This window comes from Numida meleagris, chromosome 25 (assembly GCF_002078875.1).
Source record: "Numida meleagris isolate 19003 breed g44 Domestic line chromosome 25, NumMel1.0, whole genome shotgun sequence".
NCBI classification, from domain to species: Eukaryota; Metazoa; Chordata; class Aves; order Galliformes; family Numididae; genus Numida; species Numida meleagris.
Window position 1 is genome coordinate 5,111,052 of NC_034433.1, and position 16,848 is coordinate 5,127,899.

General features: G+C 60.4%; 1 protein-coding gene across 3 annotated transcripts in view; it reads right to left on the minus strand.

The window, feature by feature from the left end:
- TFEB (transcription factor EB) overlaps positions 3,893–16,848 on the minus strand; it is a 14,113-nt gene continuing 1,157 nt past the window's right edge. Inside the window, exons 1-9 of one of the 3 annotated variants that reach the window (XM_021377305.1) lie at positions 12,750–16,811; positions 8,632–8,870; positions 8,304–8,558; positions 8,142–8,222; positions 7,303–7,423; positions 6,953–7,009; positions 6,579–6,654; positions 6,295–6,442; positions 3,893–5,956 (exon numbers count right to left, since the gene is read on the minus strand). In XM_021377305.1, the coding sequence (XP_021232980.1) occupies positions 5,522–5,956; positions 6,295–6,442; positions 6,579–6,654; positions 6,953–7,009; positions 7,303–7,423; positions 8,142–8,222; positions 8,304–8,558; positions 8,632–8,826 (1,368 nt within the window). In that variant the 5' untranslated portion in view covers positions 8,827–8,870; positions 12,750–16,811 and the 3' untranslated portion in view covers positions 3,893–5,521. Of the gene's footprint in view, positions 5,957–6,294; positions 6,443–6,578; positions 6,655–6,952; positions 7,010–7,302; positions 7,424–8,141; positions 8,223–8,303; positions 8,559–8,631; positions 16,812–16,848 lie in introns of those variants that run through there. The other 2 variants (XM_021377304.1, XM_021377303.1) reach the window with 2 other exon arrangements.

A 16,848-nucleotide genomic window follows, 5' to 3' on the forward strand; every position in this document is an offset into this window, starting at 1 on the left:
CATTGGAAGTGATGTCTGGACAGACATCACAGGTTTTCCAGTCTCTCCCTCTTTATTGCATGCTAGGATTTACTTGCAAAGAGCTGCTTTGGGTTCTCGAAGCCAAGGTGGCTGCACTGCCTGCTCCCCACCTGAAAAAGCCATCCCTTCCCTCTGACCTCATCCCAACCGTTGCCACAACAACCCCAGCTGACGTCACCAGCACAGTACTGGGGCTTCAGGTGGGGAAGGAGCAGCACTGAAACCACAGAAGCAGCTCAGTGAGAGCCAGAAAGGAAATGAGGGGAGATGAGGGGGAAGGAAAACTCAGCACCAGGCCAGCAGCAAGGCAGGGGATGGCTTCCAGACTGCAGGCTTTGCTGGTCATGGGCCAGCGATGCTGCAGAGCCCTGCACTCATCCCAAGGTGTGGGGTGGGGCAGGGGAAGCCTCGAGCCCCCCCAGATCCTCCTGCAGGCTCCACACTGCGCCTCTGCTTCCTTCATAGGGGAGTAGTGCACTCCTAAGGCACAGGGCTGGCATCAGGATAAAGCCCATCTTCTGTTTCGTATGGTTTTTCACCCCTTCCAAGGGATCTTTTTCCAGAAAATTGCCTGGGATGCCAGCAGCATCAGTCTTGGCGTCTGCATGTGAAGGATGGCGCTAGGAGAGCCACAGGGCTCTGTGGGAGAAACCCTGTCCTCACACAAACCCAGCTTGACCACCACTGGGCAGATCCCAAACCCGGCCCAGCGCAACAGGGCACATGGTCACATCCCAACCCCCGGCCCCTCACAGCAGAGGGCTTTGCACCATCCTGGCACGGATGGATCTGCTGCACTGTTCTGTGGCTCAGCCCGGAGGACAGGAGGGTTCAGAGCTCTCAGAAAGTCGGATTTGCAGTTTCAAGAGACATGAAGCGCTGGGTGAGCTGGTTTGTTGGCAGCGCTAAGGGCACTGGTAGGGGACTGCTCCAGGTGATTTCCCTCTTGGGCTCACCAACACCAATCCCGAGAGGGCAGGGAGCAGTGCCCCGGGCACGGGATGCTCAGGCTGAGCGCAAGCAGGAGGTGACCCTGCTAGCAGGCAGCACAACGGCACTGAGCTTTGGGGCCAGCAAGCCCCAGCAGCTGGGATGCCGTTCCTCGGTCCCAAAGCTTGGGCTGAAAGCATCAGCAGCCCAAGAGATATCTTCATTCCCTCTGCTCGGTGGCACAGGAGCCCCGGCTGAACCCTACGGACCAGGGGCAGCGGCACGGCCGGGCTCGGCACGGAGCGGCTTTCTCCAGCAACAGTCTGGCTCTCTCTGGTGGCTGCTCGGGCCCTGTGCAGCCTCACTGCTCCTGTCCAACACTCAGCTCCATGTCCCCCCCACCGCAGCCCCGTCCCAGCCCTGCGGGACCCCGCGAGTGCGCTCGGATAGCGCGGACACAGCCCGACCCCCCCTCCCCCGGGTGAGCCGGTGCTGAGAGCACGAAGAGACGTCAGGGATGTGGCTGTCCCCGAAGGACCCTAGTGCAGTCCCTCACCCGGGAGGGGCCCGCCGCTCCCAGCACTGCTTAGGCTCCACCCAAAAAACAACAACCACATGTTGCGTGGGATAATGGGAAAAAGCGCCAAAGAGTTCAAAGTGAAACCACTGAGGACTCCTAGAACAGTTTGAGTTGGAAGGGACCTTTAACGGCCATCTGATCCCGTTTTGATGGGACACTGACAGCTCAGTCAAGGTGTAGGAGGAGCAATATGGGACTGAAGACATCCCCAGATACCCCAGTGTGTGCTGAAGATGCTTTGATGAAGACCTGAATGGGGAGCACCTGTGCACCTGCAGCCCAGCCCCATTGCTGTCCTCCCATCCATCCATCCATCCATCCATCCATCCATCCATCCATCCATCCATCCATCCATCCATCCATCCACCCATCCGTCTGTACTTTCTTCCATCTGTCCTTCCAACCACCCACCCACCCACTCATCCACCCACCCATCTATCCACCCATCCGTCTGTCCATCCATTTGTCTGTCCATCCACCACCCATCCACCGACCCACCCATCCATCCATCCATCCATCCATCCATCCATCCATCCATCCATCCATCCATCCACCCATCCGTCTGTACATTCTTCCATCTGTCCTTCCAACCACCCACCCACCCACTCATCCACCCACCCATCTATCCACCCATCCGTCCGTCCATCCATTTGTCTGTCCATCCACCACCCATCCACCCACCCATCCATCCATCCATCCATCCACCCACACACACATCCACCCACCCACCCATCCGTCCGTCTGCCCATTCATTCATCCATCCATCCACCCACCCATCCATCCATCCATCCATCCATCCATCCATCCATCCATCCATCCATCCATCCATCCGTCCATCCGTCCATCCGTCCATCCGTCCATCCGTCCATCCATCCATCCGTCTGTCCATCCATTCACCCACACATCCATCTACCCATCCACCCATCCATCTGTCCATCCACCTGCTCATCCACCCATCCATCCATCCATCTGTCCATCCGTCCATCCGTCCATCCATCCGTCCATCCGTCCATCCGTCTGTCCATCCATTCACCCACACATCCATCTACCCATCCACCCATCCATCTGTCCATCCACCCGCTCATCCACCCACCCATCCATCCATCTGTCCATCCATCCACCCCAGCCCCGCAGCAGAGCGCAGACGCAGCTCATCACAGCCCTGCAGCCCTGCTCCCCCCTTCCCGCACACCCCACTCGCAGTGCTGACACTGCTCCGTTCGGTGGGTGGCTCACACGCTGTAATTAAGAGCCCTTCTCTCCCGCCCGCCCGAGCTCTGTCTCCAGCAGCTGTTGTCTAAGCGAAGGAAACCCCCTTTCGTCCTCTCTCTCCTTTATATTTTTTTTTTCTCCCTTCTGAACATAAAGGGATGACAGTGCTCCAAGCCAGGGTCTTTTGCATTTCTGAGTTGGTTCTGTTAATTGGAAGGAGGGTTAAGAATCTGCAAGGTCGTTTCAATCTACATCTGACCTTCAGAGTAATCCTCTATGCCAACACCAGAGCATGTCATTAAAATGAGGCCCTCTACCATATCCCGGCATCCCTTTATTCTCTCCTTGTGCACATTAATTGCTCATAAGTTGATTTGATCTCCCTATTCTGCAAGAAGTAAATTGCCCTCTTATTTCGCCATTTTCATCCTGTTTTCTTAATTAGGCCCTTAAAAATCTCTAGGGCCTCAGCCGGGCCGCAGGCCTCATCCTGGGAATAAATTTTGATCTCCGCCTGATAAAGAGTGAGCAAACCCAGAGATGGAACAATGTCACCCCCCTCCCCGCGCTATTCTCTTGACATGAAAAGGCTATCAGTTTTTCTCTGTGTTAATATAGGAAATCATTCACACTTCAGGCGTTGTTCTCTATTTAGAGCTCACGCTCCCCAGATAAATCAGGGTGGGTTTTTTTTTTCCAAGTGTCTGAAACTCTCTCCCCCTTCTCCCCCCCAGCTCCTCTCTCACTTTTCCCCTTTTCCCTTTAATGAAGTTTCCAAGATCAGCCCCTGTGATTTTCCACCCTGGGAAGTCTATTCTAAAGGCAGAATCTCTTTTATTTTTCTTTCCCTGGGCGTGTGTGTGTGCTTAACCCAGCAGCAGCGGGAGCAGAGGGGACGGCGCATCACCCCACGTGACCCACGGGGTACCCCCACCCAACCCCCACCCACCATCGCACGTGCCAGCCTTTCCCAAGGGTCTAATTAACCAGCAGGATGCTAACTGGGGGTCCAGCACCCAGCACGTAGCACCCCAAAATCCAACCCTAGGAGAAATGGGCACGCAGCCCCCACACCACTGCAGAAACACAGCTCTGAGTGCCCCACGCCCACCCCCAGGAGAGGAAACAGCCCACGCCGCCACGCTCCAGCATGTTGTAAATAAATATATTTTAATCATTCTTCTTCCATTCCAGTTCATTCTTTTATACATTTCTTTATAAAACAGTAGTAAAATTTCTTTTTTTTTTTTTTAATCAGAGCACAGTGCATTAAAAAATAAAACAAAAATAAAACAAAAACAAACAAAACCTCTGAAAAGATTTAAAAAATAACAAGAATCCACAGCTGCTTGCTCACACCTTGGGAGATGCCCCCCAGCAGCAGGAGGGCCCAGCGTAACCGTCCTGGAGGACACTGTCCCATCCTGGAGGACATTGTCTCACCCTGGAGGACCTCTGTCTTTGCAGGCACTGATGGCAGTGATGCCCAAAGGCCTCCAGTGAACATATGGGGTGAAACAGCCCCAAACCCACTGGCCACTGCCAGCCCCGCTGCCACCTCCCCTCTGCCCCTTGCCTCCTCTCCCGCCACCCTTCACACTTCCCTGCACCATCCACACCCCACGGGTACCTCTGCAGCATTCCTTGAGGGCTGCCTCACCATCCCTTCCCCACCCCACTCCACCGTTCCCCATCCTCAGCGTGGGATGGTGCATGTGCCGGCCCCCATCCCCACACAGGCTCCTGCTCTCCAACACCCAACCTCCCTCAGCCCCACAATGCTGCGGAGTCATGGGGCACTGCAGAGGGGTCCACCTCCTCCATGCAGCCTTCCCTGGTGCTCCTCTTTGGGCTTCACAAATCAGTGCAGTACTTTCACTCTGAGCCGTTCCCCCTCGTGCCCCCAGCTCCCCCCCTGCCGCCAGCATTGCTGGGAAGCAATGACCCACTTCCTACAGCCCCACAGGTGAGGCTGGGAGCACGCTGCTGACAGTGGGACAAGCAGCGATGCTCAAGTTTAGCAATGAGCACAGACCATCCCCAGCGCTGCCGCCATGCCCATGCAGGGCAGAACATCAGCCCTCAGCATGCACCCAAAGAATCAGCATCAAAACCCCGTGCTGCTCCCCAGAAAAGAGCACAGCATGGTGTTTCAGGGCAGAGGCACTTCCACAGGGTGGAGGATGATGGACATGGTGCTGCCGGACCCCCTGGGACACCAAAGCAACAAAATTCAGTAGGACATCCCCTCCCACACCCCAGGAATTTGCTTGCTCCATTTGAGCACTGCTTTTCCCCGCTGCCCCAGAGAGGCACTGTCAGGAGGAGCCCCAGCGGGGAGGTGACACGGTGACAAAGCCATCAGCAGCACTGCAGGGGAAGACTGGGAGGGGGCAGTGAGGCAGAGAGCTGTGAGCATCGCACCCAGGACGTGGAGCTCCGTGCTCCGAGCCCTGCGCGGGGAGCACAGTGGGGACGCACTGGGAGGCGAAGCAGCCGAGATCATGCTGCCTGGCTGGGAAAGCTGCAGCCAGGCCAACGCCACGGCAAGCCAAGAAGGTCGGCTCCAGCTCCGGGCAACAAAAAAGCTTGCAAAAGACATGGTGGTACCCAGCGAGCCTTGAAGCGAGACCCCCGTTGCATAGAGAAAATGTACTCCTATGTAGATTCAAGTGCTCAGCAGGACGGGCTCCTCCCCTGGGAGGAAGAGTCCCCTGTGACTTCACTAACCAAACTTGAAGGCTCAGTCCTTGCCCCCAGCGCGGGCACAGCTCCTCGTCACAGCATGTCTGCATCCTCCATGCTGAAGCTGCTCCGGCGACTGCTGGCCTTGGAGGCCTCAGGGGACACGGCCGAGAACAGGGGATCGGAGGCCAGGGGCAGCATGGTGTCCTGCAGCAGCATCAAGTCCAGCTCCTTCTTGGATAGGGAAGGGAAGGAAGTGCTGTGGCTGGGCTCCAGGCTGTCCGGGAAGCCCTGGGAGCCGTCGTCGAAGCTCAGGCTGTGGGTAAAGTCCAGCTGGTGGTAGGGGGACTGCGGTGGAGGAGGCATTGCTGGCTGCGACTCAGGGTCAGGAGGGGGCAGCAGCGGCTCCAGCATCCCCTCATCCACGCCAGCCTCCTGCTTGACCACCTGCTGAGCCAGCTCGGCCACGTTGACGCCTGAGGGTGAGGACGTGGGCAGCCCGTGCACGCGTGCCTGCATCTCCAGCTCCTGCAACAGAGGACTTTGGTGGGACACAGCACGTGGGGACAGAGCACACTGGGATGTGGTGCTTAGGGACACAGCACGCAGGGACATGGCACGTAGGCATCCATGGAGGCAGCAGGGAAGGAGGAAGGCACAGAAACTGAAGGGAAAAGACAGAGGGACCAAGGAGCTCACGGGGAAGGAGCCTACAGAAAAGGCTGGAACATCCCTGCAGTGCTGGGCAACGCTCGCACCAGGTGCCTGGTGGCCTGCCAGCCTAAGAGGGGAGAGGGCCTGGCACGCTGAAGGGAGATGTTTCAGAGGTTGGAGAAAGCAGGAGGGAAGAGCAGAAGGAAACTCACCTGGATGCGGAGCAGCAGCTGCTTGTTCGTCATCTCCAGCCGCCGAGAGTGGTTCTCCAGGTCTCGCGACCTCTGCAAGTCCTTCTGCATCCTCTTGATGTAGTCCACAGAAGCTTTCAGGATCGTCCCTTTGTTCCAGCGCACGTCCCTGCGGTGCAGGATGGAAGAAGAGCTTGCCACCTGCAACCGCTTGCTCCCCAAAAAAGCACCTCCTGCCACAGGGCAAGGAGCAAGCCCATGAGACCCACCACTATCCCAGCCCTGTAGAAACCAGGGATACATACAGGTCGTTGGCCTTGGGGATCAGCATCCCCAGCTCCTTGATGCGGTCATTGATGTTAAACCTTCGCCGCCTCTCAACTGCGGGGTGAGAATAGAGGAGAGCGGTGAGGAGGTGGGAGGACCTTGATGCCCTCTGGTCCAGCTCCCACCCCTGGAGCAGCACCTATCCAACCTCCCCCCCATGCTAATGGGAACAACAACAGGGTGTCCAGGCGCTTTGCAGAGCTGGGAAATAGGTGGCTGTGGGGGTATCACCCTTAGGGTGAGATGGTACGGGAAGGGGACCCAGCTTGGAGAGAGGAAGGAGGAGGAAGAAGAGTACTGAGGTCGGAGAGGGAACACCGTGCCACCCACAGGCAGCCAGCACACAACTCACTCAGGTTGTGATTGTCTTTCTTCTGGCGCTCCTTTGCCAGGGCTCGGCTCTCAGCATCTGAAATGGAGGCCCACATTATCACCCGGAGGGGATGAGGCTGTACCTGGCCCCATCAGCATTCCCCAAAGCCCTCTCTGCACCTGCACAGAGAGGGCAGCCCTGGCCAGCCCCAGTCCTTGCTGGCAGTGCAGCTCCCCACTGTGCTCTGGGGCCAGGGACAAAATCTGGTGCTGGGGACATATCCTGGCATGGAGACATACCCAGATCTGAGGACAAAACGGGGGCTGGGGACATACCCAGGGCTGGGGACACACTGGGGGTTGGGGACATACCCAGGGCTGGGGACATACCTGTCAGCTCTCTCTTCTGGGTGAGCTCGGCGGGGCAGGAGCTGCTGGTGACACCAACGAGAGAAGCGGTCACCTGGGGGTCCCCGCTATAGACATTCATGTGACTGCTGGACATCGGCAGCTGAAAACCAAAGGGACAGGTGGGTAAGTTCCATCCAGGGCTGGGAGACAGACCCAGCTGTGGGATCGGGGTTCAAGCCCAGCTCCTCGGACTCTGGGACGCAAGTGCGCAGATGAGGCAGCTCTAATTGCCCTCCTGCACCCTTAAAATAGTTATAATCAGAGCAACAAAGAAAACAGGACTTCAAAGGGAGCAGCTGGTGCCCTCCCACAGCCAGCATCCCAAATGGGGCAGGTGAATCACAGCTGAGGAGGGCCCAGCAGGACAAGGAGGGCCCAGCAGGATGAGCCCCACAGCACAGCACTGCTGCCAGACAGACCTGACCAGGGCTGAGACACAGCAAGCTCCAGAGCCCTCCCAACCCCACACCTCCCATGCTCTCCTCCTGCCTCTCTAGCATTTTATAAGGGCTGTAGACTGTCATTAAAGAGGAGCAGAAGCTGAAGAACTGGCTCTCGCGGCTGCAGAAGGGAGATTTCCCAGCCCTGTGTTGGTGAGGCCATCCCACTGCTCCCATCCCTCCCTTGGGGGTGAGCCAGCCCTGGTGCCCGCTGCCCACTGGCACGATGACACATGGGGCAGCAGAGCCAAGTGATGTGGGCTGCTCTGTGCACGTGATTTCCTGCTGGGATGAGAGCAGCCACGAGCTCCAGCACCGCTGCAGGGTCAGGGCTGGAGGACAGGACAGGCCACCTCTGTGCCACCTCCCTGGACTCACTGTGTTGGGCATGTGGACCTCGGGGTTCATATAGCCCAGAACGTCATCCAGACGCATGATGTCATCAATGACTTCATCGAACTGAAAGGGAAAGGCATCAGGTTGTCAGTGGGCTTCTCTGCCCTTCCTGGGGCGGCTGTACCCCCGGCAGCCCCTCCTCACCTCCCGCTCGGGGTTGGAGCCGATGTTGAGCATGGCCATGGGGCTGTTGGGTGCACTGTTGCCTGCCGAGGAGGACACGATGTGGCCGGGCCGGACGCTGGGGGACGCAGCCGGGGGTGGCTTTGGCGAGTGGCTGGCAGGGCTGACGTGGGCAGCAAACTTGTTCCCATAGGTCTCGGAGAGATACGCCTGAACCTTCTTATCCCGTGACTTCTGCAGGTGGTAGGTGGTGGGGTTCTCCAGGTAGGACTGCACCTGTGTGGGGACAACCCGTCAGTGTCCCCACACCAGCAGTGGGTCCCTGCATCCCACCCCCCCAGCACCATACCTTGAGGACTTCTCCAGGCACAGGCGGTGGGGACTGGTAGTGGATGGGGGTGTTGATGGCAGGAGTGGAGGCCACCGGCATGCGCTGCTGCTGCATGTAGTTCATCATCAGCTGCTGCTGCGCGCGCTCCCGCTCGGCCTCTTGCTGCGCTTGCTGCTTCATCAGCTCCATCCGCAGCCCGATGCGGGACGCCATGGTGCAGCGGGGCAGTGGGATGCAGGCCAGGCACGGAGGTGACCCTGTGAGTGAGGGGGTAACACTGTGCATCAGGAACGGCAGCAGGGAAACTGAGGCACAGGGAGGGACCAGGTGTGCCCCATGTGCTGGAGCAGCAGTGCTCCGCCTGAGCGGCAGGAGAGGTCCTGCATCCGACTTTACTACGTTGGGGTAACAAAGCCTCCAGTCTGCGCGCTGCCATCGGGTGCTGAGCACTGCCTGAACGTGGGTGAGTACGTGGGTGAGTCAGACAGCCCTAATGACAGACAGCTCTGCCTGCAGCTCCCTGGGCACTGCGAGGGAGGAGGGAACAGGGCACGCGGGGACAGCCTGAAGGAGATGGAGCATCGTGGATCTCTGTGCCCGGGCAGCTCAGACAGGCATCTGCAGAAGCTCGCCCCGAGCCACCAACCCCAAAACACAGCACAAAGCAAGAGCAACAATCCAGGCAGCAGGAGCAGCCCAAATCAGAACAAGAAAGTGAAGGAGGGCCGGGCAGAGAAGGCAACGCGGTGCCTGGCACAGCAGGCAGGCTGCAGCCAGCAGCACGAGCAAACAACATGGCTTTGTGCGGGGCCGGCACGCGAGTGGGGTGTGGGGGGACACAGCGCAGCCCTTGTTCCTCCGTACAAAGGGGATGGCGGCCCGGGGAGGGCAGGGGACAGGGCTGCTGGGACAAGGGACAGCTGTGGGGTGAGGGGACGGCTGCAGGATGCCCTGTCTGGGCTGTGATGTGCTGCAAACCATGGGGCCAGGTTGCCACGTGGGGCTGAGATGGGGGCACAGAGCTGTTGTGTGGGACTGGGGCTGCACAGAGTCCCTGTCCCCTCTCAAAGCACACAGGACAAAGCCGAGCACCCAGGCTGTGGTATACAGCCAGTCAGATCTGGAGGGCTCTGCTGTTTAAATACAATGCATAATTGCAGACAAAGGGGGCATGGTGGGGACAGCACACCAGGGCTTCGGCGAGGCATCTGATACGTGGTGCCACGCAATATCCTAAGGGGGAAATTAAATCAAGCCAGCATGGACAGAAATACGATTACATGGATCAAGAGCCAGCTATTGAGCGGCAAGAGGAAGGTAATTAATTAGACATGGTGGCCCATCCGAAGGGGGATGGGAGCAGAGGAGCCTGGGACAGGCATCGGATGGAGCTTCGGAGCAGGAGAACGCGGGATGAGCAGCAGTCCCATAGAGGCTGGTGGGAGACAGCGGTGTCATGGGACAGCCTGCAATAAGCAACACGAGGCAAAGGGGACAAATCACAGCTCATGCACACGAGGGACATCATAACCCCAAATGCTGAGTGCAGGGTGAGAGGGAAGGCCTCCATGGCAGCCAGGACTTCAGGTAAACCATCCAAACAGCCAGGGCTGGAGGGGAAAAGCACTGGCCCCAGACAATGGTGTTTTCGGGGGTGTGCTAGCACCAGGGGATGGCTGGATGGGATTTCAAGGGGAACCTTTGGTTTCATCCACCCTTTTCCAAGCAAGCAGCTCCATGCGGGCCGCATGCACCGGTAAGCTGCATCCCTGGCTGGGTGTGGGGTGATGGCACACGGAGGGCAGCAACAGGAAGGTGACCAGCAAGGGGCCAGCACCTCGGGCACTGGGAAACCCAGCGTGCAGGGCGAGGGGAGCCGTCTCACTCAGAGCCCTCTGAGGCTTCCAGGGTGCTTCTCAGAAAGCGCAGCCGGCATGGCGGGCAAGAGGGTACCACCCACAGCACAGCACTATCATCCCACAGCACCACTCATCCCATGGCACTGCTCACCCCATGGCACCACTCCTCCCACCCTGCCAGGCTGCAGGACCCCCCAGCTGCTCCTGTGTAGGTACCAGGGGCAGTGGGAGCAAAAAGCACTCCTTGTCCCCCTGGGAAAGCCCCGCTCACACCTGCAGAGGGGATGGGGAAAGTGGTCAGAGTGGGGCTCTGCCCCAAGCATGCAATAAGGAGAGGGGTGGCAAATTAGGTCAGGTTTAAAATAACCCACTGCGTTCTGCTTGGCTTCACCCCCCCAGAGCAGCCGGCAGCTTCTGCTTTCACTCTGAATCAGCCTCAGCAGGAGCCCAGGGCAGGAGGGAGACAGCAGGGTGGGATGGGGACCGGGGCAGCACTGCAGGGCTGGCATTGCCCAGCACCCGCCCCAGGGACACCTCCCACCCTGGGGACACATCCTTCCGCAGTTGGACCGAGTCTGGGATTCCTGTTATTCCAGGGAAGGTGAAAAGCGTTGGCATCCAGGAAGAAGTGGGCGCGGTGCTCACCGGCAGCGTTCCTGCTGTCCCAGCCCAGCCCTGCTCCCTGCATGGAGGGGACCCCACGGGGCGGGTGAGGATCTGTCCCCACGTACAGCCCCGGTGTGTCCAGCTGCAGGACAGCAGGGTGTGTGCAGGCACTGCTCAACAGCACACATCGCTCACCAAGTGGAGAGCGGAGCCGGGGATGGAGAGAGGCGGTGGGGGGCACAAGGAGCAGCAGGCATGGAGAGATGGCTGGGGTGAAACACGGGGAGGGCTGGGGGGAACACGCTGCACTGCAAGGTGCACAGTGGAGACGCACCATGGGAAACATAACCTGTGCAGCAAACCCTGCAGAGCCGCCCCGGGGGTCTCCTCGGGGGGACAAGTAGAGCCTCACACTGCCGCAGCATCGCAGCCCAATGCCAGAGAAGCTTTCAGTGCTCAAAAACCCAATCTGTAGGTAGGGATGGGTTTTGGGGCAGTGCGCCTCAGCTCTCAGGCCCAAAAGCAGCAGGACCAGAGCCATGGGATTTCTCTCCCTTCCAAGCACCTCCAGTGCGCCACAGCAGCACGGGTATTTCTGGCCCTTCCTTGCTTCTCCTCTGGGGGTGTTATTTCAGCAGGTGGCCCCTCCCTCGCCCCGGCAGCACTCGGGAATTACTGTGGCTGGAGCTGCCTCAGTGACACCCACCCTGCAGGACTGTGCGTGGCCCCAGCGCTGCCCTTCGGCCCCGCAGCGGGCTGCAGCCGGTGCAGACAACAGCTGATAAAGGAGCTGGCATCGGCTGCTCGGCAACTGCTGTGCGCTCAGCCGTGCCACCCCAGTGCTGCTCCGCAACGCGCGGCACCGCCACCTGAGGGGACACACGCAGCCAGGAGCGCCCCGCTCCCAGCACCGCGCTGCTGTCCTGACCTCCACCCCATCGCCCCAACCCCAAGCGCACCTCAGGGGTCAGGCGTGCCTGGATGGCAAAGAGAAGCAGGTTAAGAAACGGGGATTACAAATAAAACATGCCGTAGGGCAGCTTCCAGATGCAGCCCCGGGCGGGATCACGCTGCCCTCCGCAGCAAAGCAGCACCCGCGCTGCCAGCAGTGCATGCAGCGAGCGCAGCATCTCCTCCTCTGCTTGCAGCAGAAAAGCAGAGGTGCAGAGGGAGTGACGCTGCACAGCTGCACCTCTCTGTCCCAGCGCAGAGCCCAGCATCCGGGGAGCCCCAGCCTCGGGCAGTCAGGGGGGTGAGCAGCTCCCCAGCCCTGTGTTGCTCCACTGACAAGCACGAGGGCTGAGAAAAGGAAACGGAGAAGGAAGAAGTGAAAGCAGCTCCGCATCTTGCTGTGAGCTGCGGGCACCCGCCGAGCTTTCCTTCCTGGTTCTGATTTTTCAAACGCAGTGGTGAGGGGCAGACCTGGGGGGCAGCGGGCAAGGACCCCCTACATGCCTCAGCCTGGCCCCATGGCGGCACTGTGGGCAATGTAGGGGGCACAGCACTGCTCAGCCCCCGCAGAGATGTGCTCCAGCAGCACCCAGCACTCCCTGCTCCTACCCCACAGCTTCGCTCCAGCCTTGTTCCGGGTGCAGAGTGGCAATGACTGCACTCAGCCGACCCAGCACCTGCACAGCCACCAGGGACAGGCGGGAAGGGGACACGCATTACCTGGGCAGGGGGCGATGTGGGGGCTTAGGGGGTCTCCAGGCACCGGGGCCGGCCAGTCGCAGCTGCTCCGTGCTCCTCCCTGCCCAGTCCGGCTCCGTGGTTCCTCATTTTTAGGACCCTGCTTTTAATGTGACAGCAGCGCGGGCGGAGGAAGTTGCAAAAAAGGCCGCGGAGCCGCTTGCTGTCCTCACTGCTGCGCTGCAGTCAGCAATCCCGCCAGGGCAGTGTGGGACAAAAATAGATGTGGCCACCACCTCCTGCTGCCAGGCTAGTGCCGGCTCTGCCCCACGCAGCCCCTCAGGTGACATCCCTCCTGCAAGCACGGGAGGAGGGACAGACGCTGCCCCCATCCCTCCGAGGATTCCCCTCCCCACCCACAACTGCAGCAGGATGACCATGCCACTGCCACCAGCCAGCACAGCAGTGGGAAAGCTGGAGGTCGACAAGGATGCATGGGTGATGCCCCACAGCCCCTCTTTCTGCAAAGCCTCCTCCCCCATAGGGCTGCGTCCTACCATGCATCCAGCCACGTCCCCACCTGCAGCTCCAGCATCCCCACCAGCCCTATGGGACGCTGCTCAACCTCCTCCCCACAGCCCCACAGGCGAGCCCCCAGGGAGACACATTCATGTAGGACCCGTGACCTGCCACCATGCCACCCCCATGCCACGCTGCCAGCAATGCGGGCTGGGATCTGGCTGCTGCCACGCAGCTGGGACTGGCCCGCTGCCTCCCCTCACCCCAGCTTGGCTGGGCGGCTGCTGTCGGGTCGGGTGACACTGGCACCTGGTGGGAGGAAGGTCGGGGTCCTTCGTTGTCATCAGCACATGGAGGAGCACGGCTCTGCCCTCTGCACCAGGCACTGTATGTCCCGTGATGGGGTCTGGGGGTGGCACCATGGGGGTGGCACTCTCCATCCTTGCAGACACCCAACGCTCAAACCAGGCTCAGCCCTGAGCACATTGATCCGTCACCAACACAGCTCCGCTTCGGGCTGGACCGAAGGTGCCTGGGTCCCATCCAGCCCTCAAGGTTGAGGATGGGAGGTGGGAAGGGGGAGCAGCCCCATCCCTGACCCAGAGCACAGCAGTGCCCTCGGAGATGGAGCAGCAGGTGGATGGTGGCCCAGCCCCAGCACGCAGCCCTGAAAGGGAGAAGGCAAAGGAGGGGACTTGGCACATCGTGCCCGGAGTCAGTTGACAACGCCAGTGAGCAACTGAGTCACCAGCACTGTTTTTAGCCCCGGCATTTCAGCAATGTGGACCACGGCGCTGTTAACAGGCGCGTGGGTCAGAGGCCAAATGTTTTCCCTTCCATGCGTTAAATGCTGCTCTTGGAAGCAGCCCAGATATTTAGTGCAGTAAAAACATTAACGGAGCTGTGGGTGACAGCGGCACCCCAGGAGCCCTCACCCCAGCAGGGAGGTGTCGGGGATCAAAATGCATCGGTGTCTGAGCCAGGGCTGTGCGTCCCCTGTCACAGCAAGGCTGAGGTGGCACCAAGGACACACTCAGGAGCCGTGTTCCCATCTGTACATGCAGTTAAGCTTTAGGTGGCACCGGGACAGCGGCTGGCACATTGGGACCGTCCCCACAGGCACTGCTGGGACCTCACCGCTGCCTCCAAAGCAGAGCCAAAGCCACAGGAGAGCAGCACTGATTGAAACATCACTGTCCGACTGACCGCCGTGGGAATTCACAGCCCGCCCGCGCACAGCCCGAGCCGACAAGTTCCTGCCCTCCCCTCCCATCCCCTCCGAGTGGGGAGGCAATTAAAAATAAAAGCGTTAACAGGCAGAAGGACGTTCCTAGGGTGAGGACGAGCCAAGAGCAATGCCCGGCACCACCCAGGCTGAGCGATCCATCCCCAGTGGAGAGGGGAGAGCAGAGTGACCTTGGGGAGGCCCTGGGATGGGGAGGAGGACAAGGCGACGCTGTGCTGCAAAAAGCAGAGCAGAGCCCATCCTGGGGGACCCCACACAACCACAGGGTGCTGCTGCTCTGGGGTTGCCTGTTCAAGTGCATCAATAAGCAATATGGGAACCTGGCAGCACAGCGCTGTCCCCGGTTCCCCACTTCGGGGTGCACGCAAAGCAGACACTATGCACCACCTCCCCAAAACCTGCATCCCCCCTGCTCCCAACAGGGCTGCCCCGAGCCCACCACAGGGCTGGAAGCGGGGTGACCGCAGTCTTCAGTGCCCCCCCAAGCACTGCCAGCCCACCCCCAGCCCTCCTCCCCCTGGCTCCCAGAGGGAACATTTATAAATACGCTGCGTCCCGCCTGGAGCCGCGTCCCGGAGCCTCATGTAACCATACCAGCCGCCCCACGCCATGGCCGCCCCGGCCCCAGAGCTGCAGCTGTTCTCCAGCCCCAGCAATAAACACGTCTGGGACAGCCTGTGCCGTGCCCTGCCCACAGCCCAGGACTCTCCCCACCACCAGCCCCACTCACCACAGTGGGGATGTGGGTCCCATGCGCTCTGTGAAGGTCACATGCGGAGCCGCGGTGCGAAGACAGCCCCGTCCCGCAACGATGGGGCCATGAGCACTTTCTCAGCCCCACGCCACGGTCACACCGGTTTGGGCACGAAGCAGCTGAGAGGCGCTGCCTGAGCAGGCTGGGTTTATCCAGGCGAGATCTTTGCCTGCAGCGGGAGCGGGGAGCTGCAGCCCGCGGCCTGGAGCAGCAAGCGGAGCAGTGCCAGCTGCGTTGGGTGCGAGCTGCCACCAGCACCGACCCAACCCCACGCTGCGAGCTGCGAGCTGCGAGCAGGGCACACGCCCCACTGCACCCTCCTCACTCCGTGCCATTCCTCCTCCGCCTGTGTCAAAGCCACCATCTCCAGGGGACAGCCCATCCCTGTGCATCCGACATCAGGAACAGAGCCCGCTCCCGGGGTCCCCAGCCCCATCCTGCTCCCATCGCCCAGAGCCCTTTCAGCCTCGCACATTCTGGCACCTGGGAGGCAGTGCAGCAGCTGCACAAACTGCACCCAGGGGCCGGCCGTGCGCTGACATGGGAATTTACAACCGAGGTGTCCCCTGCAGTGCTGCAGCAGGATGAGCCGAGAAGCGGGGCAAGGGGAGAGGGCACAGCCAGCAGAGAAAGGACTTCCTTACTGCCTTCAGCTCCACAGCTGTTCGTGCAAGAAGTAAATCACTTTCATTAATGTCATGCATGTATGGCAGGGAAAAGGGCAATGTTGGGGCCTTTCAGGTTTATCCAGTGAGAAAGTTGCACTGATTTAACTACAGGAGATCTCAGGCTGTGGGACGTGGGGAGGGACAACACCCTGGTTAGCAGGGTGACACACCTCGGGCCCAGGTGGCACAGTGAAGGCTGCCAGGACCCGTGAGGGGACCCAAACGTGTCACCAACGGCCGCCACTGGATGCTCTGCACTGGGATCCACACTGCCAACCCCCAAAGCAAACAGAAAGGGGGATGCTGCTAAGCCGCTGCCACCACAAGTTGGCATCGCAGCACCACGAGCCGCAGCCACCGGGGCTCCCCAGGGGACAGTGCACACGTGGGGACACCGACGCACACCGAAACCACCGGGAGCTGTGGGGCAGGCGCTGCTGCCCACGGCGCACCTGTATTTTTGGGAGGTGCGGCCCCGCCGTGCCCTCCCAAGCCCTGGAGGTGCCCCCGCTGTGACGTGCCACCGCTCCGCACACGCGAGGTCCCCTCCCTGCGCTGAAAGCATCGCGGAAACCTCAGCATCACAGCAGAGGACACGGCGGCTCGCAGCACTGAAAGGAAAGAACGCGCTGGAAGCGCGGCCGTGCCCCAAAACACCCGGATACGGGGTCACCCCGCTCCGACCCCACCCCGAGCAGTTTCCTCCTGATAAGGGTGGGAGGCGATGGCGGCATCCCTCCGAAAACAGCGGGGTCAGCGCATGCCGCTCACCGCCACGCGGTGCTCTGAGCCCCCGCCGCACAGCCCACACCCTGCAGGCTGCCCCATAGCGCCCTGCAGAACTCGGCACAGCGTGTCACCCCCCCTCCAGAGCTCGGCACAGGGTCGTCGTCGTCGTCCCCCCCCCCCGGAGCTCAGCGCAGGCTCAGTCCCCCCATCGCGCGGCCCCGCAGC